We start from the raw sequence: 22,375 nt of genomic DNA on the forward strand, positions 1-22,375 counted from the left end.
TTAATAAAAGTATAAAGAGTAAAGCTGACATACACTTGGACGACAAACTCTGTCCTGCGATGATAACGACGTGGCCACTCTGAGTCTGAGTTGAGTGCAGTTTATAGGCCGAGTCGAGTCGAGTCGCCGGCAACCACAACTCACTCACCCCACTCTTCGCTTTCATCGAACTTTCAATTTTCATTTGCCGTTTCTTCAGCAAACCTAACCCAAATTCAAGGTGGTTGCTCCGAGGTATTACTATTATTATAATAATTCTTCGGCGCGTTTCTTCCTATTTTTTAACACAGTTTGCTGGCCTTTTTCTTATATTTAATTTGTTTATTGTTTGCCCACTAGGATAATGTGATGGAAGTTGTTATCTTCCTCGAATTGTCAAAACCCCTATAAGTCGGCTTCAATTATTGTTCCTTTTGGTTTTGCTATTTCTGTGATTAATCGAAATTATAAAGAAACCATTTTGAAAACTATGCAAACCCTTTATCAATCACTGCCAATTAAATAGAAAATTGATATCTTTCTATGTCTAATATGTTCCAGTTTTGTTCAGTTTTTTCTCTTTAGTGGATCAAGCTGCCAACAGTTTTTTTTTTTGTTTACTTGTTGCTTTTATTCGGAGTGAATTTGATCTGATCCTGGCATGTAGAATCTGTTAGGGAAGTTTGGTTGACCACAAACTTCAGGTCAACCAGCTGGTGGTTGCGTAACTCGATAGGATCAGTTTTTCAGTATCATCGAGTATCGATCTCGTGAAACATCCGAGTTCCAAAGAGGATGAGGTAATCTGCCTGCCTCTTCACTGGTTTATGGCTATGGTTCAGCTTTTATGTTTTTGTTGGTTGCTTTTGTTGTGTTATTTCCGTTTCGATTCCTTAAGCTATAAAGTGGTAGTAAGCATCCAAGTTCCGAAAAGGATGAGGTAATATGCCTAAGTCTGCACTGCCTGGTTTCTGGTGTTTATCATGTCTCTTTGGCCTTCATTCGCTTTTATGTTTTAGTTGCTTGCTTCTATCATGTTATTTTCTTTTTGGTTCCTCAGAAGTTGCCATGAAGTGAAACACGCACTCGTAGCAAACTTATGATAATGGTTATAAATGAGTAGATAAAAGTTTTAACATGATTCATTCATTTGTTTATCTAAGAAAATAAATTTTTAATTGTTGTTGTTAGAATATGTTTTTCTTAGAAGATTACTTAGATGCATACATGAAGAAGAGGAGCATTGAAAACTTAGTTGACTAGCTGGCCTCTCTCTTTATTAGGTATAAAATCTCTTTCTTTGTAGTTATACACAGTTCCAATCAATTGGAAGTCACGTGGATAGTTAATGTATGTTTTTTGAAATGGAAACTCTGTTTTCTGTTTTAAGAGATGAGTTTATTTATGGGATACAAGTATCATGGTTCATGTTTATATTTTTGTTCATGAAAGTTGCAGCTGATCCATCTCTATTTAAAGTGCTTTTGTTCATATTGCCATATGCAACTGAGCTTTGGCTATCGTGAAGGAAATTTTATTTTGGTATTTTCATGTACTTCGAGAATGCTCGTAAGCTATTTATTTACTTTAACCGTTTTGATGGATTTGCATGAAGTGTATATATTTTGGTATTTCTTTGATTTTTTTACGCATTATGCTTTTGAAATCAGGAATAAAGACGTCCAAGTTGCTGTTTTGCTGAGGACTTGATTCTTGTGCAGAAATTGAGACACACCCACACTAGAGCTTCTTTTGTGATGGGGCATTATGATGGTGCTGAATACGTTACTATTGGTGAAGCACCAACTCCCACGGTAGATAACTTTAAGAAAGTATCGGTTTTACCACTTATTTTCTTGATCTTCTATGAGGTTTCCGGAGGACCATTCGGGGTCGAGGACAGTGTCCAGGCTGCTGGACCTTTTCTTGCTCTTCTTGGATTCTTGGTGTTTCCATTCATATGGAGCATTCCAGAAGCGTTAATTACTGCTGAGATGGGCACTATGTTCCCCGAAAATGGTGTTATGTTGTTTGGGTTTCATCGGAGGTCCCTATTGGGGGTTTCAGCAAGGCTGGATGAAATGGTTGAGTGGGGTCATCGATAATGCTTTATATCCCGTTTTGTTTCTTGACTATTTGAAGTCTGGAATCCCTGCTGTAGGAATGGTTTACCTAGAGTCTTTGCTGTGCTAGCTTTGACTTTAGTGCTCACATATGAACTATAGAGGTTTAACCATTGTAGGATGGGTTGCTGTGCTTCTCGGGTGTTCTCGATCCTTCCTTTTGTGGTCATGGGGCTCGTGTCGATTCCAAAATTAGAGCCTTCAAGATGGTTTGTCGTAGACACACATCATGTTGATTGGAATTTATATTTGAATACACTCTTTTGGAACCTAAACTATTGGGACTCAATTAGTACACTTGCTGGAGAGGTAGACAACCCTAAGAGAACTCTCCCAAAAGCCTTGTTTTATGCTTTGATCTTGGTGGTTCTTGGGTATTTCTTTCCGCTATTAGGCACAGGTGCCCTTCCCCTTGATCGTGAATTGTGGAGTGATGGTTATTTCTCGGACATTGCTAAAATTATTGGTGGAGTTTGGTTGAGATGGTGGATCCAAGCAGCTGCAGCAATGTCGAATATGGGGATGTTTGTGGCTGAGAGAGCAGTGACTCTTTCCAACTTTTGGGAATGGCAGACGCGGATGCTACCAGAGTTCTTTAGCAAGAGGTCTCGCTATGGAACTCCTCTAATCGGGATCTTATTTTCAGCTTCAGGCGTCTTATTGTTGTCATGGTTGAGCTTTCAAGAGATTGTAGCTGCAGAGAACTTCTTGTATTGTTTCGGGATGATTTTGGAGTTCATAGCATTTGTAAGGTAAGGATGAAATATCCAGCTGCATCGCGACCTTACAAAATACCCTTGGGGACGGTCGGCTCGATCCTGATGTGCATTCCTCCAACCATATTGATTTGTGTTGTGTTGGCTCTTTCTTCACTCAAAGTTGCAGTGATTAGCCTTGTGGCTGTCGTAATCGGGCTCGTGATGCAACCCGGTCTAAAGTACGTCGAGAAAAGAAGATGGTTCAAGTTCTCTACTAGTGAAAACCTTCACGACTTAAACGTTTCTGGTGACGACGACACCGATCACGTAGTAAGATGACATTAACACTCCAAGGTAAAGTTGTTGGTTGATTCCCCAGGCCTTAACCTTCATTAGAAAGCTTTTTAATTTTTGGAAAAGTTGATGTTCTATCTTATTAACGTTAATCGTCGTTGCATTTAGAGTGTTGGTAGATGAATTTCTTTGAATTAGAAACAAATGCCAATTTGTTGCATATCTCAAATCATTCCAACTATGACTTTGTTTTTATCTGGAAAAAAATTACGACTTTGTTACTTACTGATTTCCCTTTGATCAAAACAAGCAAACAAAAGTAGTGGCTTGTTTCTTTTACCATCATTACTGGGTTTTAACTTTATATAGAGAGGAATTCATTGAGTGACATCAATGGTTAAAGAGAGTGTTGTTCATCTTTGAAGTCTTAGGCTCAGGCAGCTGCATCTGTAGGGAGTGTGCGTTGTCAATTACTAAGAAAAGTTCCAAATAGGACCCAGGCTATTAAGAGAAGAGATGAATGACTAAGAAAAGTTCTAAATAGATACTAACCTAGACTATTAAGAGAAGAGATGAAAGTTATGCTAGTAAATTTGACTAGCGTAGAGAAAGATTTTTATCCATTATCAAGGGTTTTACTCATGAACAAGTGGTTATAAGATGGTATCTAATTAGAATATATTTTAGCTAATAGTAACGTAAACACCTTGCAAACGCAACTGCTCAAATCTAAATTACTCAATGTGGTTTTTAGTGTCCACCTAATATGTTTCGGAAGAATGATTTTTTTTCTATTTATAAACAAAAAAGAAAAAAAATCTAGTACAATTTATAAATGAGTGGACGCCCCTTCTTGCGGTGCATCAAATGCAATTAAAGGTGTGTGGAACAAATATTTGTTTATAGGCATGACTTATTTTGATTAAGGTGTCCGCTATACTATTATGCTTCTTTTGGTTAGTCGAGTTTGTACCTCAATTTTCTTGCAAGAGCATATCCACAAGGACATGTTCTTATAGTGAGTGTACACACTATTTTCATTACTTGAGCATTGCCCACTTCTACTTCAAGTTTACGGATATTTAAACTTCGAGCATGATAAATGATCTCATGGATTGCCCATAATTCGACTAAAAGGATCAAACAACTACCCTAACTCTTAAAGAAACCGAAAGTCCAATTTTCATATTCATCCCTCTTTGCTCCTCCCATAGATGCAGCCTGAGTTTTACCATAAACTCTTAAAGATATCGATAACATTCTTTAATGAGTTATTAAACTATTTTGGTTATTAATTATATACATTTTATACATTTGCAAGTTCATCAACTACAAAAAGAAAAAAAAATCTCCTTAGTAATTGCATGGCAAAATGGAAAAAATTCTAACCAAACCAAGCATATATATAAAATAAATGGAAGTTTGTGTAACCTAACAATGGCAGTGCTTAATCTGTTACACCAATACGTAATTAGTAAAAATGTTAGCCCACCAACCTCAAAAGAAACACTCTCATTCTAACCAATATATAATCATTTAACTTAGAACCTTGGTTTTGTCATATAATTACTTTTTGAAAAATATTATTTATCAGTTTTAAAAGGTAAGACTGATCATGTAAGTTGTTTGGAGAAAAATTGGCTCACGTAGGATGATGAAAAAAATTATATTTTAAAATAGAGTATCTGTTACAGTGTTGATTAGAAGTTGTCCTAATTATCGAATATTTTTAGAAAGTGTTCAGAAAGATACGACTTCTGTTTTGTTACTGAAATAAATTTAGTATTCTGATTGCATGCAACCATGTATGTAGTAGTCTACACATCTTACTATTAATACTGTAGTAAACACTCTAATCTCAAAAATTAATTTATCCATAGAGTTAATTTTTTTTATCAAATTATCTCATCAATTTTGACGTTTTAAAATTATAATCTCATACTTACAAAAAATATTTTTAAATTTAATTTCTTTCATGTATGTTTCTTTAATATGTAAATAAAATTCACTCATAAACAGTAATGGATTTAAAAATTTTAAAAATAAGATTCCAAATTTTTAATTCTTTTTGAAAATGAGTATGTAATTTTTTTCTATTTTTCTCTCCTCGCTTAATAAACTAAACTAAATTTAATAGAATTTTTAAAATAATGAGCATATAATTGTTTCTCTTCGGGCTTATTATATCCGTCTTGCTCATAAATAATAATAACTTATAGATTATCAAGAAAGTAATTAATAATAATAACTATTATACTTTTTTGGATAGTCTAGGGTGATTACAAAGTTGTATATGTTCATAATCTTTTTAAATCATTAACGACACACATCTTAGAGACACAACTCCTTGAACATGTGATTTCTAAGGAAAATAACACTTTTTTGATCACTGAAATACTTAATGAGTTCAATAACAATGTTATATTTAATGCAATGCTAACGAAGATTTTAGACTTTAGGTTAGAAGTATCATGTATGGACACATGATTTTATATTAGATATAAATCTATAAAATTTTATAAACAAAAACATATTATCAATAAAAAAAATTTACGGTCATTTCCCTTGATTCATTCATAGGATTGATGACACATGCCTTAAATTATATATATATATATATATATATATATTTCTCATTTTCATTTTTTAATCTCCACTTCAAATTTTCGTTATACAAAATTTTATGCTAACCTTAAAAATGAATGTCCTTAAATAAATGTCCATTTCAAAGATTAAATTAATTAAGATGATTTTTCTTTTAAAATATTTTTTTCACGACACGATCAACTTGTATCTTATTTCAATTATTTATTTTTTTGATCAGTACTAACAGATGTTTTGCTGTAGTATCATTATATTTTCACTAAATCATGAACTTTTTAGTAATCAAAATTTTATATTTTCGTTAAATTTTGAGATGAATAATAATTTATTTTGTTAAAATTTATAAAAAATATAAAATAAAATTTATAATCATTATATTAATAAATAAATCATTAAGGTGCAAGTAATAAAAATTATTAATTAGACTTAAAGTTTAATTGGATAAAAGACCAAATTAATTAAAATAATAATAATCTATAATCTTAGATTACATATGAAATGGGATATTATGAATTTATACCTATATTATATTCTATCTATAATATTAGATTACGATCTGTTCATAATATTCATAAATCAAACACCTTAATCTCATACTAAAACCGAAGATTATAATTTATAAACTTATATAAGGAAGTTATTTAATAAACTATAAAATTTGAGTTGTGCATTTTTAGTATTAAATTTTACAAGTACTCAATGCATATTATAAATCTGGTTGATATATTAGTAAAAGTTACATAGTTAATCTTGATTTCTAATATAATATTTTATATTATTTTGAATAATTTTAGATAAAAATTAAATATAATAATTTTAAAAATCATGTTTAATAAAAAATAGTTTTAATATAATTAAAATTAAAATAAAATCAACATAATATTGTTAACATTAAATGATAAATAAGTACCTATCTAATATCATATTCCACATTTTTAAACAGAACTTGTATTAGTTAAAAATTGAATGTCATTATCACATTTATTTGAAAAATTAATTATGGAAAATAATGAACCTTATCAAAAAACATATTTTTTTACATTGGCCCGGTATTAATTACTATATTAAATTTAATAAATGATTTTTTTTATAGAAAACACATTTTATCCTATTACTCTTAAGAATATTATATATAAGCTCACAATTGCAAAATTAATACTAAACCTAAAATTTTAATGCATGTTCTTCTGAGCTCGGTTTTTCAAATGTTTAAAATAATAATTTTACAGAAAACAACCATAAGACTGATTAATTAGAGAATTATGGTCGCTGGGAACATTTGGTACGATCAAAACGATCCCTATGAAATAAAAGTATTGAGCAAATCTCATTTTGGTTTCAAATAATCACAAAGGATAAAAAAACAATTTCATAATTGATTGAAATGAGTAAAAATCATAATAAAATATTGCTGGTCTGTAAAAGTAGAATATTATTATCTAAAATAATGCGTATTTTTTTAAAAATTCTTTCAAAAAAATTATTTCTAATTGTATCCAAACATGCTTTGTTTTGTTATAATCGTGCAATTGCAAGTGTTGAAACAACAAAAAGAATTAATGCCCCAGAGATGTACTCTAATTATCATGAACGAGTAAAGTAATCAGGAGAAGCAAGTACCGAGACTCGGTGAAAAGGCCGCTTCTTCATCGCCTCCGCCTCCTCTTCTTCCTGCGCCTTTCACTTTCATCAGAGCTTGATGAATGCGACTTTGACTTTGAACGAGCACTTTTTCTATCGTATGAACTCGTGCTCCCAGAATCATCACCGGATTCTGATTCTGATTCTGATGGTGGCTTCTGTTGTTGCATGATAAGTCTGGGCATGTTCTTCAAATACTCGCGTAAATTCTCAGTGATACCACCAAGCCCAATGGAAGTGAAAAAGTTAATGGAAAACCGTGTGTTCTTGGGATTATCCCTTGGGAAAATAGATTCGAACGAGTCCTGCATTCTGGGATCTAGGAGCCGCTCATTCAGTCTGCGGATTCCAAGATGCTCCGACAGTTCCTATACCATTACCAAGTATCAAAATCAACATAACAAAATTTTCCATATATATACATACATACACGGTACTTTAAAATATAATCGGTTAATATAAGATTAAAAAAATGATGTAATTGATTATAACCGAAAAATTTATAAATTACCAAGTAAATTTGGTAACATTTTAGGATGAAACCAAAAATATTATGTTCTCTATAATAAATCATATAAATTGCGTAATAATTCTGGTTACAACCTAAAAAATTACAGTCAAGAAACTCATGTAACTGAAACTATTACTAATTGTGTAACTTTTTAGAGTAGACACATTTTGGGTAAAATCCCGTTGCAATGTAAAGAGTAAACATATAACATTTTAGATTAAAATCTGTCACAAATTACCGTTAGATTTTCCTCCGTACAGCAGAACTCTCTCTCTCTCTATAGTAAACTAGTTCAAGTTTATTTCCAACCAACCGGTAGTTTTTGCTTTATATCATCCAAGTCCAGTTTGAAACCAACCAATTTCCCAAATGCACACACATAAATAAACTACAGCCAGCCAATAAAAATAGGGAAAGAAGCAGGTAAAAAAAAATATGCATGTATATGTTTTTAGCTTACCTGGAAGAGAATCTTAATGAAGATTCGGGAAGAAGAAGTAGTATCCTCCTCAGTTAAGCGTATATAGGCGAGAACATGCCAAGGCAGAGCATCTGTGCCAAGTAAATGTGCGAAGAACTTTGCCACATTACGTAATTTGTTTGTTTCAAGACGATGAATCATAGAATACTGCTGAACAAAGCATTTATCAAAATTTTCCTGATAGACTTTGTTGATCATGCAAAATCGTTGCCCCAGAAGACCGTAATACCGAAGGTAAGTTCTCTCCTGACTGCAGCATTCCAAGAGCATAACGCACAACTCCATCTGAAAAATCAAAATCAAAATCAAGGTAACAAGTTTCTCATAATGCAAATAAGAAACAAGAAAATCACTCCACTATAAATGAAAAGGAAAGCTATTAAGTTTTGTGAGGGTTAAAGGGTTAATGCATAAAGCAGAAAAGCCAGAAGGGAAATAGGCAAGACGAACACATATGGTTTGATCTATTACGTTACACTATCATGTTACCTCTTGCCCCGGCTCAAGCTTAATTTTGAGCAGCTTGTGGCCAGCCTCCTCAAAATCTACACTCGACATGATTGTCAGGTAGATTGTCCTTCGAAGATTTACAAGATTTGTCTCCGTCTCATCTTTTATTTTCATCTGATCATCTTCCGCATCACATTCATCATCCTCCTCTTCCTCATCATCATCATCACCTGAATCTGAACCCTCTTCATCTTCAGATTCCTCACCAAGGATGCTTTTCTTCAACTCTTCATATTGCTTTTCATTCTCCAAAAATTGAGGATCCGTTTTAAAAATGTCTGCAAGGAGGACAATAAAATGTATTCATGATATCATACCAGAAGGAATTAACCAAACAAAAAATGTAGCTGGAGACATTTTGGGACATACCAAGGGAGATTTCTGGATCGATCTCATCTTGGAGAGATATCTCATGAGTTAATTGGTCCTCTTGCTCAACAAGGTCTAGTTCTGGACGAACAGCAGGGTACCCCTGCAAATGCATACATGGAAAACAAAATTATAAGTTGTTCCTTTTGTTATATACAAAGGTACGTAACCTCTACAGGGCTTTGAAAAAGTTAAAATGAGTAGAAACACACCTGAAACTTGGCTTTCCTTATAGCAAATAACCCCTCTATAAGAAACTGAACGCGTTTATCTATCTCTCCTTCATGAAGAATACCCCTAAAACGCTCGAAAATACCTGTAAACACAACAGCCGACACTAACTGAAAAGGGGGGAAAATAAGTCATATAAGATAGATAGATACCACTGGACTACAATCACCCAAGCGGGGGGAGAGAGAGGGAAACAATCTGAACTTTCTTTATTAGATAAATTACATGAACATTACACAAATTTTCTATTATAATGCTTCAAGCTGTAGCCAATACAACAGAAATTAAGATGATTTTTTTATTTCAGATAAAGAAATTAAGATAATGAACTTCAAAAACATAAAGAACTAGGGACACAATTATAGTTTTTCCACTAACAATATTTTTTTAAAATTAGTAAACATTGAATTACTCTAAACTGGACTCGTATAAATGACCAGCATTAAAACCTTTAGGTTATCAACTAAATGAAGTTAATCTCAGTATGTTCTAGAAGCTGAAGAAGATAAAAGTGGCATTCGCAAGAAAAAAATTGAACAGCCATATTACATGTATGATTAACAAATGCAAGAGAATGCTTCTCAACATGCTAAAGTATCTAGGCAGTCCTTGTGACATAGTCCATGTACTATAGAACTGAGTAAAATTGATAGAAGTGCAAGGAAAACCATCTATAAACTGACCTAGACTCTTGAATCTAACAATACAAAGTACAAACCAGTAAATAGAACTAAAAACAGAAAAAGAATTCTTCCATGAGGAACATATGCTATTGAATCTAAACTAGCGTCAATAATACTATTGAATCTAAACTAGCGTCAATAATACTATTGAATCTAAACTAGAGTCAATCATAATACAGATAAGTAAAACTACTGCATTGAACTAGTATCAACCATATACTCATATGGATACACTCACCGTGGAGGCCTTTGGGTGAAACATCCTGAAGTAATGAGCCACATTCCGTGACAAAACCAACAGCCACCTCGACACTGTCATCAGTAGGGTTCTCCAGCAAAACTGTTAGCAGTTCTAAAGCAATAATCTCATGAGCCACTTGCTGGTTCACAAGATGTGCTATAAATTTAACAGTAGCTAATAATTGAGGCTGTCCAACAAAACAAATAGTCAGCAATTCATACAACCCAACAAAAAAAAAGTTTCCTTTGGTCAATCATAACTAAATCAATAGAAACAGGAAGGAAGGGGCAACTCCTCACCTTATCGTTCCGCTTATATGCTCTCTTCAGCTGTAAAACAATCCTTCTCAATAGTAAATCCCCCACCTCAGGAAACTTGGTGTTAACAACAGCCACCAATGCAGCAAAAACATCAGTGAAACCTGGGGATGCCATCTGAGATTTCATACATGAACGACAAAGGAGACCCCTTCCTCGAATAAGATTCTCAGCAAACAGTTCTGGAACAATGTTCTTTATATTAGTAGCATTGACTTTGTTAACAAGCCCATTGATACTTTTTTTAAGGGCATCCCACGTTAATCGTTGATACTCTACACTGCTCTTATCCTGCGTCTCTTTCAACATTCTTGCCAATTTAAATGGAGGAATATAAACCCCTCCACTCCTACCTAAATCGGCCCTATCACCATTCAAGTTAGTTTCTTGTGGAGCTGCTTGCTTCTGCTTGATTTCTCCTACCTTCTCCTTAAAACTATTTTCATCTCTGTTTCCAGTGTCTGGCTGACTATCATTCTCTATCTTATCACTTCTTTTCTCGCCTTCCTTACTTTTGCAAGACCTTCTTTGGCGATCCTCATTATCATCATCATCAGAATTATGCCGTGAATGACGATGCTGATCCCTATTTCTACGCCTATCATTTTCAGATTCCGGCAATCTACCATCACTTATATTCTCTCCTTCCGTACTTCTGTGGGACCTTCTACGGCGATCCTCATTACCATCATCATCCGAATCATGCCGCGAACGACAATGGTGATCCCTATTTCTATACCTATCATTTTCAGATTCTAGCTCCCAACCATCACTTATATTCTCTCCTTCGATTCTTCTGCGGGACCTTCTTCTTCGATCCTCGTCATCACTATCCGAATCATGCCGTGAGCGACGGCTATGATCCCTATTTCTATATCGATCATTTTCAGATTCCAGCCGTCTATCACTACGCCAATCCCTACATCCAATGTGATGCCTATTACTTCTATCCCTTTCACCCCTTTTAGCTCCGTTGTCCCTCTTCTCTTCTGATTCATCCGACCGTTCAGAATTCCCCTCCAATTTTCCTCTACGCCTATTCTCATCATCATCATCATAATCTCTAATTCTTTCTCGATCACGATTTCTACCCCTAACGGCATTCTTGTCATCATCTTCTTCTTTATCAGAAGATCGTGAACGCTTGCTCCGCCGATTCTCCTCATGATCACCGTGATTTCCTCCTCTTTCTCGTTTTCGTCTTTGCCTTTTGCGACGGTTACGATGTAGGTTTTTCTCGTCGCTCGAATTATGGTCACTGGATTCACTATTATGTTTTCTAGCCATTGTTTCGAAGGTAAAAAAAACCAATTATGGAAAAACTGCAATCTTCTGTCCCCTCGGGCCTCGACGCAGTGATGTTCGATAACGAATCAAATTAGTGTGGAAACTTGAAACCGCTCGAACTCAAATAAAAGCGGCAGAGGAAACGCTCTATTTGAAATATGGCAAGGGGACAGGGACAGGGACAGGGACAGGCTACTCCACCAAGGCCCGTGAGGATTTAATATAAACGTTTGTGTAAACTACACCATAGGTAATTCTATTATTAATAAGTTCCCAGGCAGTTGTTAATCCCTCTAGGACGCCCCATAATTCTGCCTCCAGTATTGACAATGTTCCCAGTGATTTGTGAATTCCTATCTTCCAGTATCCCTTCGCGTACTTATTTTATATATGGAGGAGTTGATATTTTTAAGTTTCATATCCTGGTATTAGAGGAGTTTTCTTTTCTTCGAATAAAACTAGCGATGTCAATGGGGCAAGTTTCATAAGGACTCATCCCACTTCATACTCAACTAGGCGAGGATGGTCACAATTTTAATAGGTGGTGGGATGATGATGGGGACAAAAAAGTAGACCCATCAGGGATGGTGGGATAAGTGATAAAGGTGAATATGATCAGTCACAAATGTAAAATATTGTCTAGCGACGAACTTTTAAAATTTTAAGAAAATATAAATTTATAAAATTTTAGGAAGGAACGAAAATATGTTTTCAATAAAAAATATATAAAAAAATATCTAAAATATATAATAACTGTAAAACTTTAGGGAGGCGATTGCTCCGCCAGATTAATCCCCGAGTATTATGTAAAAATTTTATTTTTTGGATTTTTAAATGCATATTTAAGTTTTATTTTAATTTACTAAATAAAAGGTCATGACAACTTATTATTACTTTTAAAATAATGATAGTTAGAATATTGTCACATATGTGGTGGGATATTGTTGATATAAAGTTAATTTAGGGTAAAGTATAGTAATGGTCACTTAACTTTTCTAAGCTTCATTTAGGTTCCTCAACTTTTAAAACTTGCTATAAAGTCTCCCAACATTTAGCCTGTTTGCAATATGGTCCCCCAACAGTTACATTGGGGACCATATTGCAAACATACTAAATGTTAGGGGACCATATTGTAAACGAATTAAATGTTAGGGGACTGTATTGTAAGTTTTTAAAGTTAGGGGACTTAAATGAAAGATTTAGAAAAGTTCAGTGACCATTACTATACTTTACCCTTAATTTATTTAAAATTTTATTTTTAATTTTACATTTCTTCAATTTTATCCTTAAATTTATATTTTTTTTCAAAATTGATCCATGATTTTTTTTGTAATTTACTCGAAATCATATACAATTACGACTTGAAATTCAACAATCACGAAAGATGACAAAATAATTAATCCAAAATTAAAAACGACCCGACCTGAACCTAATCCGTATCTGGTAAACATCCGACCTGAATTTTATCTATCAATGATGTGACCCGATCTGAACGAGATCCGATTGAAGTCCACCTGAACCTGAATTAATTGGTCTTTATCTGTTTCGAACCTGAACTGACATCGATCCGAACTGAAAATGAACCGACTTGAACCCGATATGGATTTGGTGTTAATCAACCTGAAAATAACCCGAATTGATTTGACATGTACTCGACCTGATCCGAGTCAAACTATCAAATTAAACTGACTTGACATATACCTGATTTTACAGCCTTAACTGACACATTCTTAAGTAGACACTCCACCATGCCGGCCTATTGAGGTCGCCCTCTAAGACCAAGGGTAAGGATGTTGTTTGGGTAAAATTATTGAATTCTTACATAATAAAGTTAATCACCAATACATTTTTAATCATTCGAATTATAATCGAATTTAATTTAATTATTAATTAAAATTTGAATAATCTAACAATCAATTATATAATACTCTAATTATATTTATACATAAAATATAAGATTAATTAATACTTGAATATGATATATTATAAAATAAAATATAAAATAAATAATAGGATAAAGTATAATAATGGTCACTGAACTTTTCTAAAGCTTTCATTTAGGTCCCCAACTTTTAAAACTTGTAATACAATCCCCCAACATTAGTTCATTTGCAATATGGCCCCCAACAGTTACGTTGGAGACCATATTATAAACGGATTAAATGTTGAGGGACCATATTGCAAACGAACTAAATGTTAGAGGATTGTATTACAAGTTTTAAAAGTTAAAGGACCTAAATGAAAGCTTCAGAAAAATTCAATGACCATTACTATACTTTACCCTTAATTTTACTAGGTATATTTTGAGATTTGTACATTTTCACATTGAATTTTGATGTGACATTTTGGTTTAATGACTTTTCGATTTTTGATATAATTCTTATGGATTTAAAAAATCTAACATTCTACGCAAATATCTTAATAATAATTCATTCCAAAAATTAATAATATATCTTTAAATTAAGAATGTTAAGATGCCATTTAAAAAGCGCTAAAACCTTTCTACATTATATTTAAATTATATTTTGATCAAATGATATCATTAAATTTATTTAAATTTCAAATTAAAAAAATCTATTGAATGATCTATGATAATTTTTTGTGAGGGTATAAATGTATAAGATATTATTTATTCATAATATTTTTAATCATTAACAATGCTCACACTTTGAAAATATAATTGTACTAATTTGAGATATCTAGAAATCCCTTTAACCACTTGAATAGTTCAACGAATTCAAAAACAAAACTAACTTTTTATCAATGAAAATTTCTATAATAATACGATATCAGTGATGATTTTAAATAAAAGAGATTTAGAGATAAATTAAATGTATGTAAGAAAAAATTGAAAATTATAAAATTTCTTTTTACAGTTAATAATTAATATTAGGGTAAAATATAGTAATGGTCACTGAGCTTTTCTAAAGCTTGCATTTAGATCACCTAACTTTTAAAATTTGTAATACAATCCTCCAACATTTAGTTCGTTTGCAATATGGTCTCAGACGTAACCGATCGTTTGACGCCATTAGTTCATTTGCAATATGGTCATTGAACTTTTCAGGCGCTTGCATTTAGGTCCCCCAACTTTAAAACTTGCAACACAATCCTCAATTTATTTCTAAACCCCAAATTTCTTTTCAATCTCGAATTTTCTTTTTCGCTTCTATCTTCTCATTTCCAGCGTAACTTTTCAGTCGCATATGCATGGGAAATTCTAATCTAACTTTGAATTATGTGGAGGTGTTGACTTGAATAAGGGTCCATTGAGAGAAGACCCGACTAAGAGACTATTGGGACCATCAACGATTCAAGGTGTAATGTTAGATACATGCCATCTCAAGTGAAACATAAATGTTCGATGAAATGTTTGTGAGAAAAAAAGGGGTTAGAAATGCAGAGTTGACAAATATTACTAAGATGAACTAAGTATCATTGTTGAAAGTCACCAACAAAGCTGGAATTATTTTGTATAAATGACATATAATAATTTCATCGTTTAATCCTTGTGGTTAATGATTTTCCAACAGATGATCAAATATAATGAAATCCTAAATAGCGCATTCACCTCTCAGTCTCTTTCGCTCACATGCACTATCATTTGGTTTTTTTCTTCCGTTTTTCGCCATGTAAAATTGTAAACCCAAGCATTGATGTCTTTCAGCTTTTTATTTACAAAGAAAAAATGGAGGAAGAATTACTGGAACGCAACACCGATTGCGTTTATTTCTTAGCCTCTCCCCTCACTTACAAGAAGGTATTTATTTTATCTTTTGAGTTATCCGGAAGTAAGCTTTTCCTCTTTCACACTTTCCCATTTTCATATCGCATTGTGTTTTTTATTGAAATTTTTATGTTTCTGGAACAGCATGTCAAGGATCTGGATATTCAGTGTTAGTTTTGAACCAAAACCATCTAATTTTATTTATTTCTTCTTAATCAAAACTTTTAGTACTCTTTATGAAAGATATTCAGTCCATCAGAATATAAGTGAAAGAGGATCCTAGGTTAATTTTTTTGATCTTCTTGTTTGGTTTTTCTTTAAATCAGGGATTTGGTTGAGAGTATCGACATAGTGAAATCATCAGGCTCAATCCGAGAGACTGCTAGTACTAGTTTACTGGGAATTATATTGATCCTACCTGTGATTTTCGGCGTCCTGTGAGCTCGTATTCTTTTTAATAAGTTCATATTGATTATGGGACTGATATATCATGAACAAATTGAATTTTTTTACATGTTTTGGAAATTTTACAATTGAATCTGAATTGAATTATATCTTTAGAAGACAATTTTGCATGCATCAACTCGAAAGGCATTTATGACAGGGTAGTATATTTGGAGCAGCTACTTGATATGTTGCCCGGTCATTGCACATTTTCATCTTCATTTATGTCATATTTATGTTTGTTGCAATGCCATTTATGTTTTACAATGTCTTTTATTGTTGACATGCTATGAATTTACAAGAATTATGTGATCTTATGATTTTAGTTAATCTACTTTAGATTCTCATCATGTTTGACTATTAAGGAACATTAAACATGGAGCATTAGAAGCAATTATATGTTAAAAGGGTAGACCATTAATGCATTTGCAACTGATAATGTTGTATTTGGCATCTAATGTCTATCTTAAACAACCCATTTGATGCCATAGCTTTTGGAGTGACTATGACCGAACTTCTTTCCATTTATTTATTAAGTCCTCATTTTGAATGAATTATTAATTGATATTCTTGGTTTATTTTAGTTATTACTTGGTTGTATGTTATAGTCCTATGAACTACAAATCTTTACTATTTTCGCAGCAGTTGGATGTGCATGCTCAAGTTCCATCCAGACCTATTGGATTGTCATACCAAAGTGCGACAGCTACAAACAAGACAAATTGGTCTTGTTACTTTTACTTCGACGGTTTATGCAATAACCGTGAAAGGTGTACTTTTCATGTTCAAAGCGCGACAACAGTTGGATGTGCACGCAATAAACCTCACATTTATATTCAAGTAAACACTGTCAAATAACAAATTAATGTTCAAAATTCCAAAACACTTCAATTACATTCTAAACCTCAAATTCCAAAATACTTTAATTATATTCTAAACCCTAAATTTAAGTATTTTAGAATTTGGGGTTTAAAATGTAATTGAATTATTTTAGAATTTAGGGTTTAAAATGGAATTGAGAACTGTGTTGCAAGTTTTAAAAATTAGGGGACCTAAATGCAAGAGCCTAAAAAGTTCAGTGACCATATTGCAATCGGACTAATGGCAGTGTAATGACGTCAAACAGCCAGTTATGTCGGGGACCATATTGTAAACGGACTAAATATTAGAAGACTGTATTGTAAGTTTTAAAAATTGGAGGACCTAAATAAAAACTTTAAAAAAATTTAGTGACCATTACTATACTTTACCCTTAAATTATTACAGAATATTTTATATTTTTGAAATCTTACATATTATTAAATAAAAAATTAAGAATTACTGTGTAAAAATTGAAAGTTGGATCAAACAGTAATAAAATTTGGGGTGAAGCAAAGAAAATGGCGGGCATGGGGAAGTAGGCAATTAGGCTTAGCTGTCGCTCAAGGAAATTTTGGTGTTGTTTTTTATTGGGAAAAATGCCATAAATGTGAAATGGAGAAGGGGTTATTGGGAGGTTCTAAAGTCGTTGTCTGGCGTTCTAAATCTAACTCTCTCGCTTTCACAGACAAATGAATGGCGTAAAATTTGGGGGATTTTGATCTTTGGGATTTCGCCATTTGGGGATTTTGGGGGTAGGTGTTTCTCTCCCCCCCCCCCCCTTTTTGAATTCTTTTCCCCAAGTAAACTGTTTGTTTACTGATCTTTTTACTGTTCAATCTTTTAATTCCTTTATTTATCACTGGTGTTTAAGCATTAATTGTGATTTATAGAAACATTACAGATTTTGATTCTTTGAATGGAGGTTGGGCTGTCTTTTGGGAGTGGATTCTAAGCAAAGGCTTGTTTTCAGATTAATTTTCAAAGGACAATAAAAAATAACCCTCATTTATTGTTCATCCAATAGCTCGACGACGACAACAACAAAAAGTAATGGATTAAACCATCAACTGAATTTAGTTGAATTGTGTTGTGTTGGGGTTGAAGATGGATAGGAGGAGTTGGCTATGGAGAAGAAAGTCTTCAGAGAACAGTCCAGCTGAAACTGATAGCACTTCAGCTGGTTCCATTTCATCTCATTCTGAACGATTCTGGGATGAGCAGGTATACCATTTTTTCGTCCTTTTTACTTGGTTTCCTCTATCATTGTCAATCTGTATGAAAATATGAAATCCTGCAATTTCGTATTTTTCAATTCTGCTGTAAGTATATCCAATGTTGCTTTAACCAAAATTAACTCAATTTAATTGTTTAGCCCCTCTGGATGGTCCTCTAGGCTGCTTATTTCAAAGAAATTATCATTCTCGAACTCTGGTGAGACGGATTATAGTTTGGAACTTTTTATAAGTTTTTTATAGTTAAGTTAATACTCCTTCAGTATCTCTTTTTCCTTTCTTAGTAAAAGAAAAATGTCATTCGATCCGCAAGACAGAAGAGCCCTCGATCTCCTTTGACAAACAGAAATGGATAATAGATCACTCTGTTAGATCCTTGCAAGGTTTAGGAGGCTGTTATTGGATTTTTCCCCATAAATTGATTACTATTAAGTAGCCTTGTTTATTGCAGAAGCATGATTGACCAGAGTCTAGTTCCTTCTGAACTTAATGAAGGAAATGAATGATGATGGTCATCTGTCACTGGTTTCATCTTATTTTCTATCATTTTTTCTCTTAAATATCTTGGAGGTTATAGTTTGCATGTATAATACGTTTCCCATGACCTACATAAGCTTTACAAAAGGTCCCTTGATTGTGGTATAGTCTGCTTGTCTTTCTAATTTTCTTTTCACATTTGTATGTAATGTTTTTTAGTTTCAGCTGGTTTGGTTGGAGACAATCTGACATTTCTTTGTTGTCAAAGGCTAATGCCACCATTGGTTCTCAATCAGTGGAAGTCACATCAAAAGCCATAGCTGTCGGTGAAGAAAATAATAATATAAGATCTCTAACAGAGAAATTATCTGCTGCTCTTATGAACATCAGTGCCAAAGAAGACTTGGTAAAGCAGCATGCCAAAGTTGCAGAAGAAGCTGTTTCAGGTATCTTTTCTGTAAAAATTATAGCTTTTTGTTTGTAGAATAAACAATTTAGTAGTCGTATTCATGTTTGCAGTGAACTAATGAGGAATACTTTTTTCTTGGAAGTATCTGGATTTTCTTTGTTTATATATCTATATCTATATATCTATATACATGTTAGGAAAATCTGCTGCAAGTGAGAAGTTAATTTTTTGCTTTATCATGCAAATTTGAATTTAGGTTGGGAGAAAGCTGAAAAGGATGTGTTAGCTTTGAAGCAACAGCTTGATGCTTTCATGAAGAAAAATACTACACTTGAAGATCGAGTTGGTCATCTTGATGGGGCACTCAAGGAATGTGTCAGACAACTTAGGCAAGCAAGGGAAGAGCAAGAGCGGAAGAATTATGAGGCTGTTGCCAATAAATGTCACGAATTGGAATCTTCTACGTCTGAGCTTGAGAGTCAGCTTCTGGATCTCAAGGCTCAACTTGAATCCGCCAAAACAGATACTGCTGCCTCAGTTGATCCTGATCTTCATCTGAAGCTCGAGGCATTTGAGAAAGAAAATTCAGTCCTTAAACTTCAGCTTCATTCTTGAGTTGAGGAGCTAGAACTTAGGATTATTGAGAGGGACCTGAGCACCAAAACTGCTGAAACTGCAAGCAAACAACATTTGGAGAGAATAAAGAAGCTGGCTAAGCTTGAAACTGAGTGCCGCAGGCTAAAAGCCATTGCCCGTAAAGCATCCCCTGCTAATGATCAGAAATCTTACACTGCCTCTTCGATTTGTGTCGAATCTTTTACAGATAGCCAATCAGACAGTGATGAGAGGCTACTTGCTGTTGAAACTGATATGCAAAAGATGAATGGGTTAGAGATGAATGAAAGCGGGAGAAGCCGCTCAGATGCATGGGCATCTTCACTCATTACAGAACTTGATCAATTTAGGAAGAAGGCTGTTGGAAGAAATATCATGGTCCCTTCAGTAGAAATCAATCTCATGGATGATTTTCTTGAAATGGAAAGGCTCGCAGCTTTGCCTGATACAGAAAGTGGGAGTGGTTTTATTGAGTCTGGTCCTATATCTAATCAAACCTGTACTGTTGTCAACACATTAAAGGCTGAACTGGAAACCTTAACACACAGGATTGCTCAACTAGAGGAGAAGCTAGTGCTGTCTGAAGAAGAAAAATCGGAATTGCAGATGGCTTTCACCGAATCTCAAAAACAGCTTAAAACATTGCAGAATCAACTAAGCGAAGCCGAGACAAAGTTCAAAGATGTGCAAACTCAATTAGCTCTTGATGACAACTCAAAGAAATCCGTAGAGGAGGAAGTAGAAGTTGCAAACATGAATAGAGAAGTGGTGGTATCAAGGCTTAGAGATGCTGAAATTGAAATAAAGGCTTTAATTTCCAAAGTTACTTCATTAGAAGAAGTGATCAGAAAGGAACAAACATTTTCAGCTGAACTAGAGGAGAAGCTAGCGCTGACTGAAGAAGAAAAGTCGGAATCGCAGATGGCTTTCACTGAATCTCAAAAACAGCTTCAAACATTGCAGAACCAACTAAGCGAAGCCGAGACAAGGTTCCAAGATGTGCAAACTCAATTAGCTCTTGCTGACAACCCAAAGAAAGCCTTAGAGGAGGAAGTAAAAATTGCAAACATGAATAGACAGGAGGCAGAAACTGAAATAAATATTTTAATTTCCAAAGTTACTTCGTTAGAAGATTTGTTAAAAAAGGAACAAGCATTGTCTGCTGAAAACATGATTAAGTGCAAAGAATTGGAGAATGAACTTTCTAAAATGAAATGTGAAGCCAAACTCCAACACGAGTCTGAGTTCCAACTTGTGGCAAGATATAATGAAGAGTTGAAGGTGCCGCAGGTTAGTTATTTAGTATGTTTATTATAATTGTAGATATTGTTAAGAATGCATCAAAAGAGAAATCTGTTCTTTTAAAGGTGCAAAACTGTGTCACGTCCTATTTAGTACGTTGGCATGTTTCGATTGCATTACTTCATGTAGATTCAAGTTGGTTTAGTCCCTCAAAGGATATGACCCTCAAAGGATCCTTCAAATACATGGAAAAACATTTTTTGTGAATAAAAATTATATGAAAAAACTGAGAAAAATAAGCATACCCCTGTTTGACAATTATCTATATTCGACCTTCATACCCTAGTCCGAATAACATAGTTACATACTACCTTAGTTTAGAAAGCTTTGGATGACTCCTAGAATAATTCCTTCACTACCTTAGTTTAGAAAACTTTGGATGACTCCTAGAATAATTCCTTATGTGCAGTGATAATCTATTCCTCCCACACATGTAATTGCCCTTTTAGTTCCTCCCAGAACCATAGACTTGCTCATTGTGTAAATTGCTATTGGAGTACGGAGAGTACTGACAAAATATGTCCGATATAGGTACTTAAGAAAAATGAAGAGTCGAGCTAATATGGTTGCTAAGTAAACTGACATAGGATGTGACAGGGACAGAGTTAATGAGGATTCCATTTTATTTCGACAGAAATCGTTCAGAGTAATTTCTTCCACGTATGATAAAGTTGTCAACTGGCACAAGCATTTATAAACTGTTAGCTGTAATGTTATAAACACGGTACTGTGCAGGACCAGGAGCTAGCTATTGCTGCTCGTAAATTCGCAGAATGCCAGAAGACGATTGTGGCTCTCGGCCAGCAGTTGAAATCTCTTGCGACACTGGAAGATTTTCTGGTAGACTCTGATAAGCCATCTCAACTCGAGGATGGAGGATTAAAGTATCCCGGAAACAATGAGGCGCAGCTGAAACTGGGTTCTACTGGTACAGTTCTTCCGAGAAGAGGCTCTTCAGGGTATTCCAAAGTAGGAGGTGAGTATGCTAAACATTCAGAGAATAGCAATGTTAAGGAATCAACATTGCCAACTAAAACATTCAGAGAATAGCAATGTTAAGGAATCAACATTGCCAACTAAACCAGTAATTACTCGAACCAGTTTCGGGAACATTTTCCCACGAAGCAGGAGTGGGAAACCGGCTTGAGTATCCGTCCTCAGTGGAATTTGTTTCTAGACCCAAATCGTTGGCTTAATATTTGTGAATCAATAGGTATATATAAAAATCACATAATTATTGAAAGATCAGGATGAAAAGAAACTAGTGAAAGAATATAGCATTTTTTTTTATCATTTTTCACTTCACTTGCAATTCTGTTTTTCATGTTTTTGGTCAGGT

The 22,375-nt window shown here is 33.9% G+C and overlaps 1 protein-coding gene and 2 pseudogenes across 1 annotated transcript; 2 read left to right on the forward strand and 1 right to left on the reverse strand.

Moving 5' to 3' along the window:
- The first annotated feature begins 49 nt into the window (after positions 1–49).
- LOC120212565 lies at positions 50–3,314 on the forward strand (annotated as a pseudogene).
- Positions 3,315–7,267: 3,953 nt separating this feature from the next.
- On the reverse strand, positions 7,268–11,969 carry LOC120212607 (pre-mRNA-splicing factor CWC22 homolog). Its single transcript, XM_039210859.1, has 7 exons — positions 10,665–11,969; positions 10,363–10,552; positions 9,423–9,526; positions 9,211–9,313; positions 8,821–9,119; positions 8,311–8,616; positions 7,268–7,707 (listed from the first exon to the last, which is right to left on the reverse strand). The coding sequence occupies exons 1-7, from the start codon at positions 11,967–11,969 to the stop codon at positions 7,345–7,347; spliced, it is 2,670 nt and encodes an 889-aa protein (XP_039066790.1). The 3' UTR covers positions 7,268–7,344.
- A 5,813-nt stretch (positions 11,970–17,782) lies between these two features.
- Positions 17,783–22,375, forward strand: LOC120212566 (annotated as a pseudogene).

Source organism: Hibiscus syriacus, unplaced genomic scaffold, assembly GCF_006381635.1.
Source record: "Hibiscus syriacus cultivar Baekdansim isolate YM2019G1 unplaced genomic scaffold, ASM638163v2 tig00110013_pilon, whole genome shotgun sequence".
Taxonomy (NCBI): Eukaryota; Viridiplantae; Streptophyta; class Magnoliopsida; order Malvales; family Malvaceae; genus Hibiscus; species Hibiscus syriacus.

What these genes read in the sequence shown, in the direction of transcription:
- LOC120212607 (XM_039210859.1), bottom strand. Translation starts at nt 11,969, where the DNA reads ATGGCTAGAAAACATAATAGTGAATCCAGTGACCATAATTCGAGCGAC. An exon ending in CATATAAGCGGAACGATAAG is followed by an intron (nt 10,553 to 10,664) that starts GTGAGGAGTTGC and finishes TTTGTTGGACAG; the next exon opens with CCTCAATTATTAGCTACTGT. An exon ending in TTCACCCAAAGGCCTCCACG is followed by an intron (nt 9,527 to 10,362) that starts GTGAGTGTATCC and finishes TTGTGTTTACAG; the next exon opens with GTATTTTCGAGCGTTTTAGG.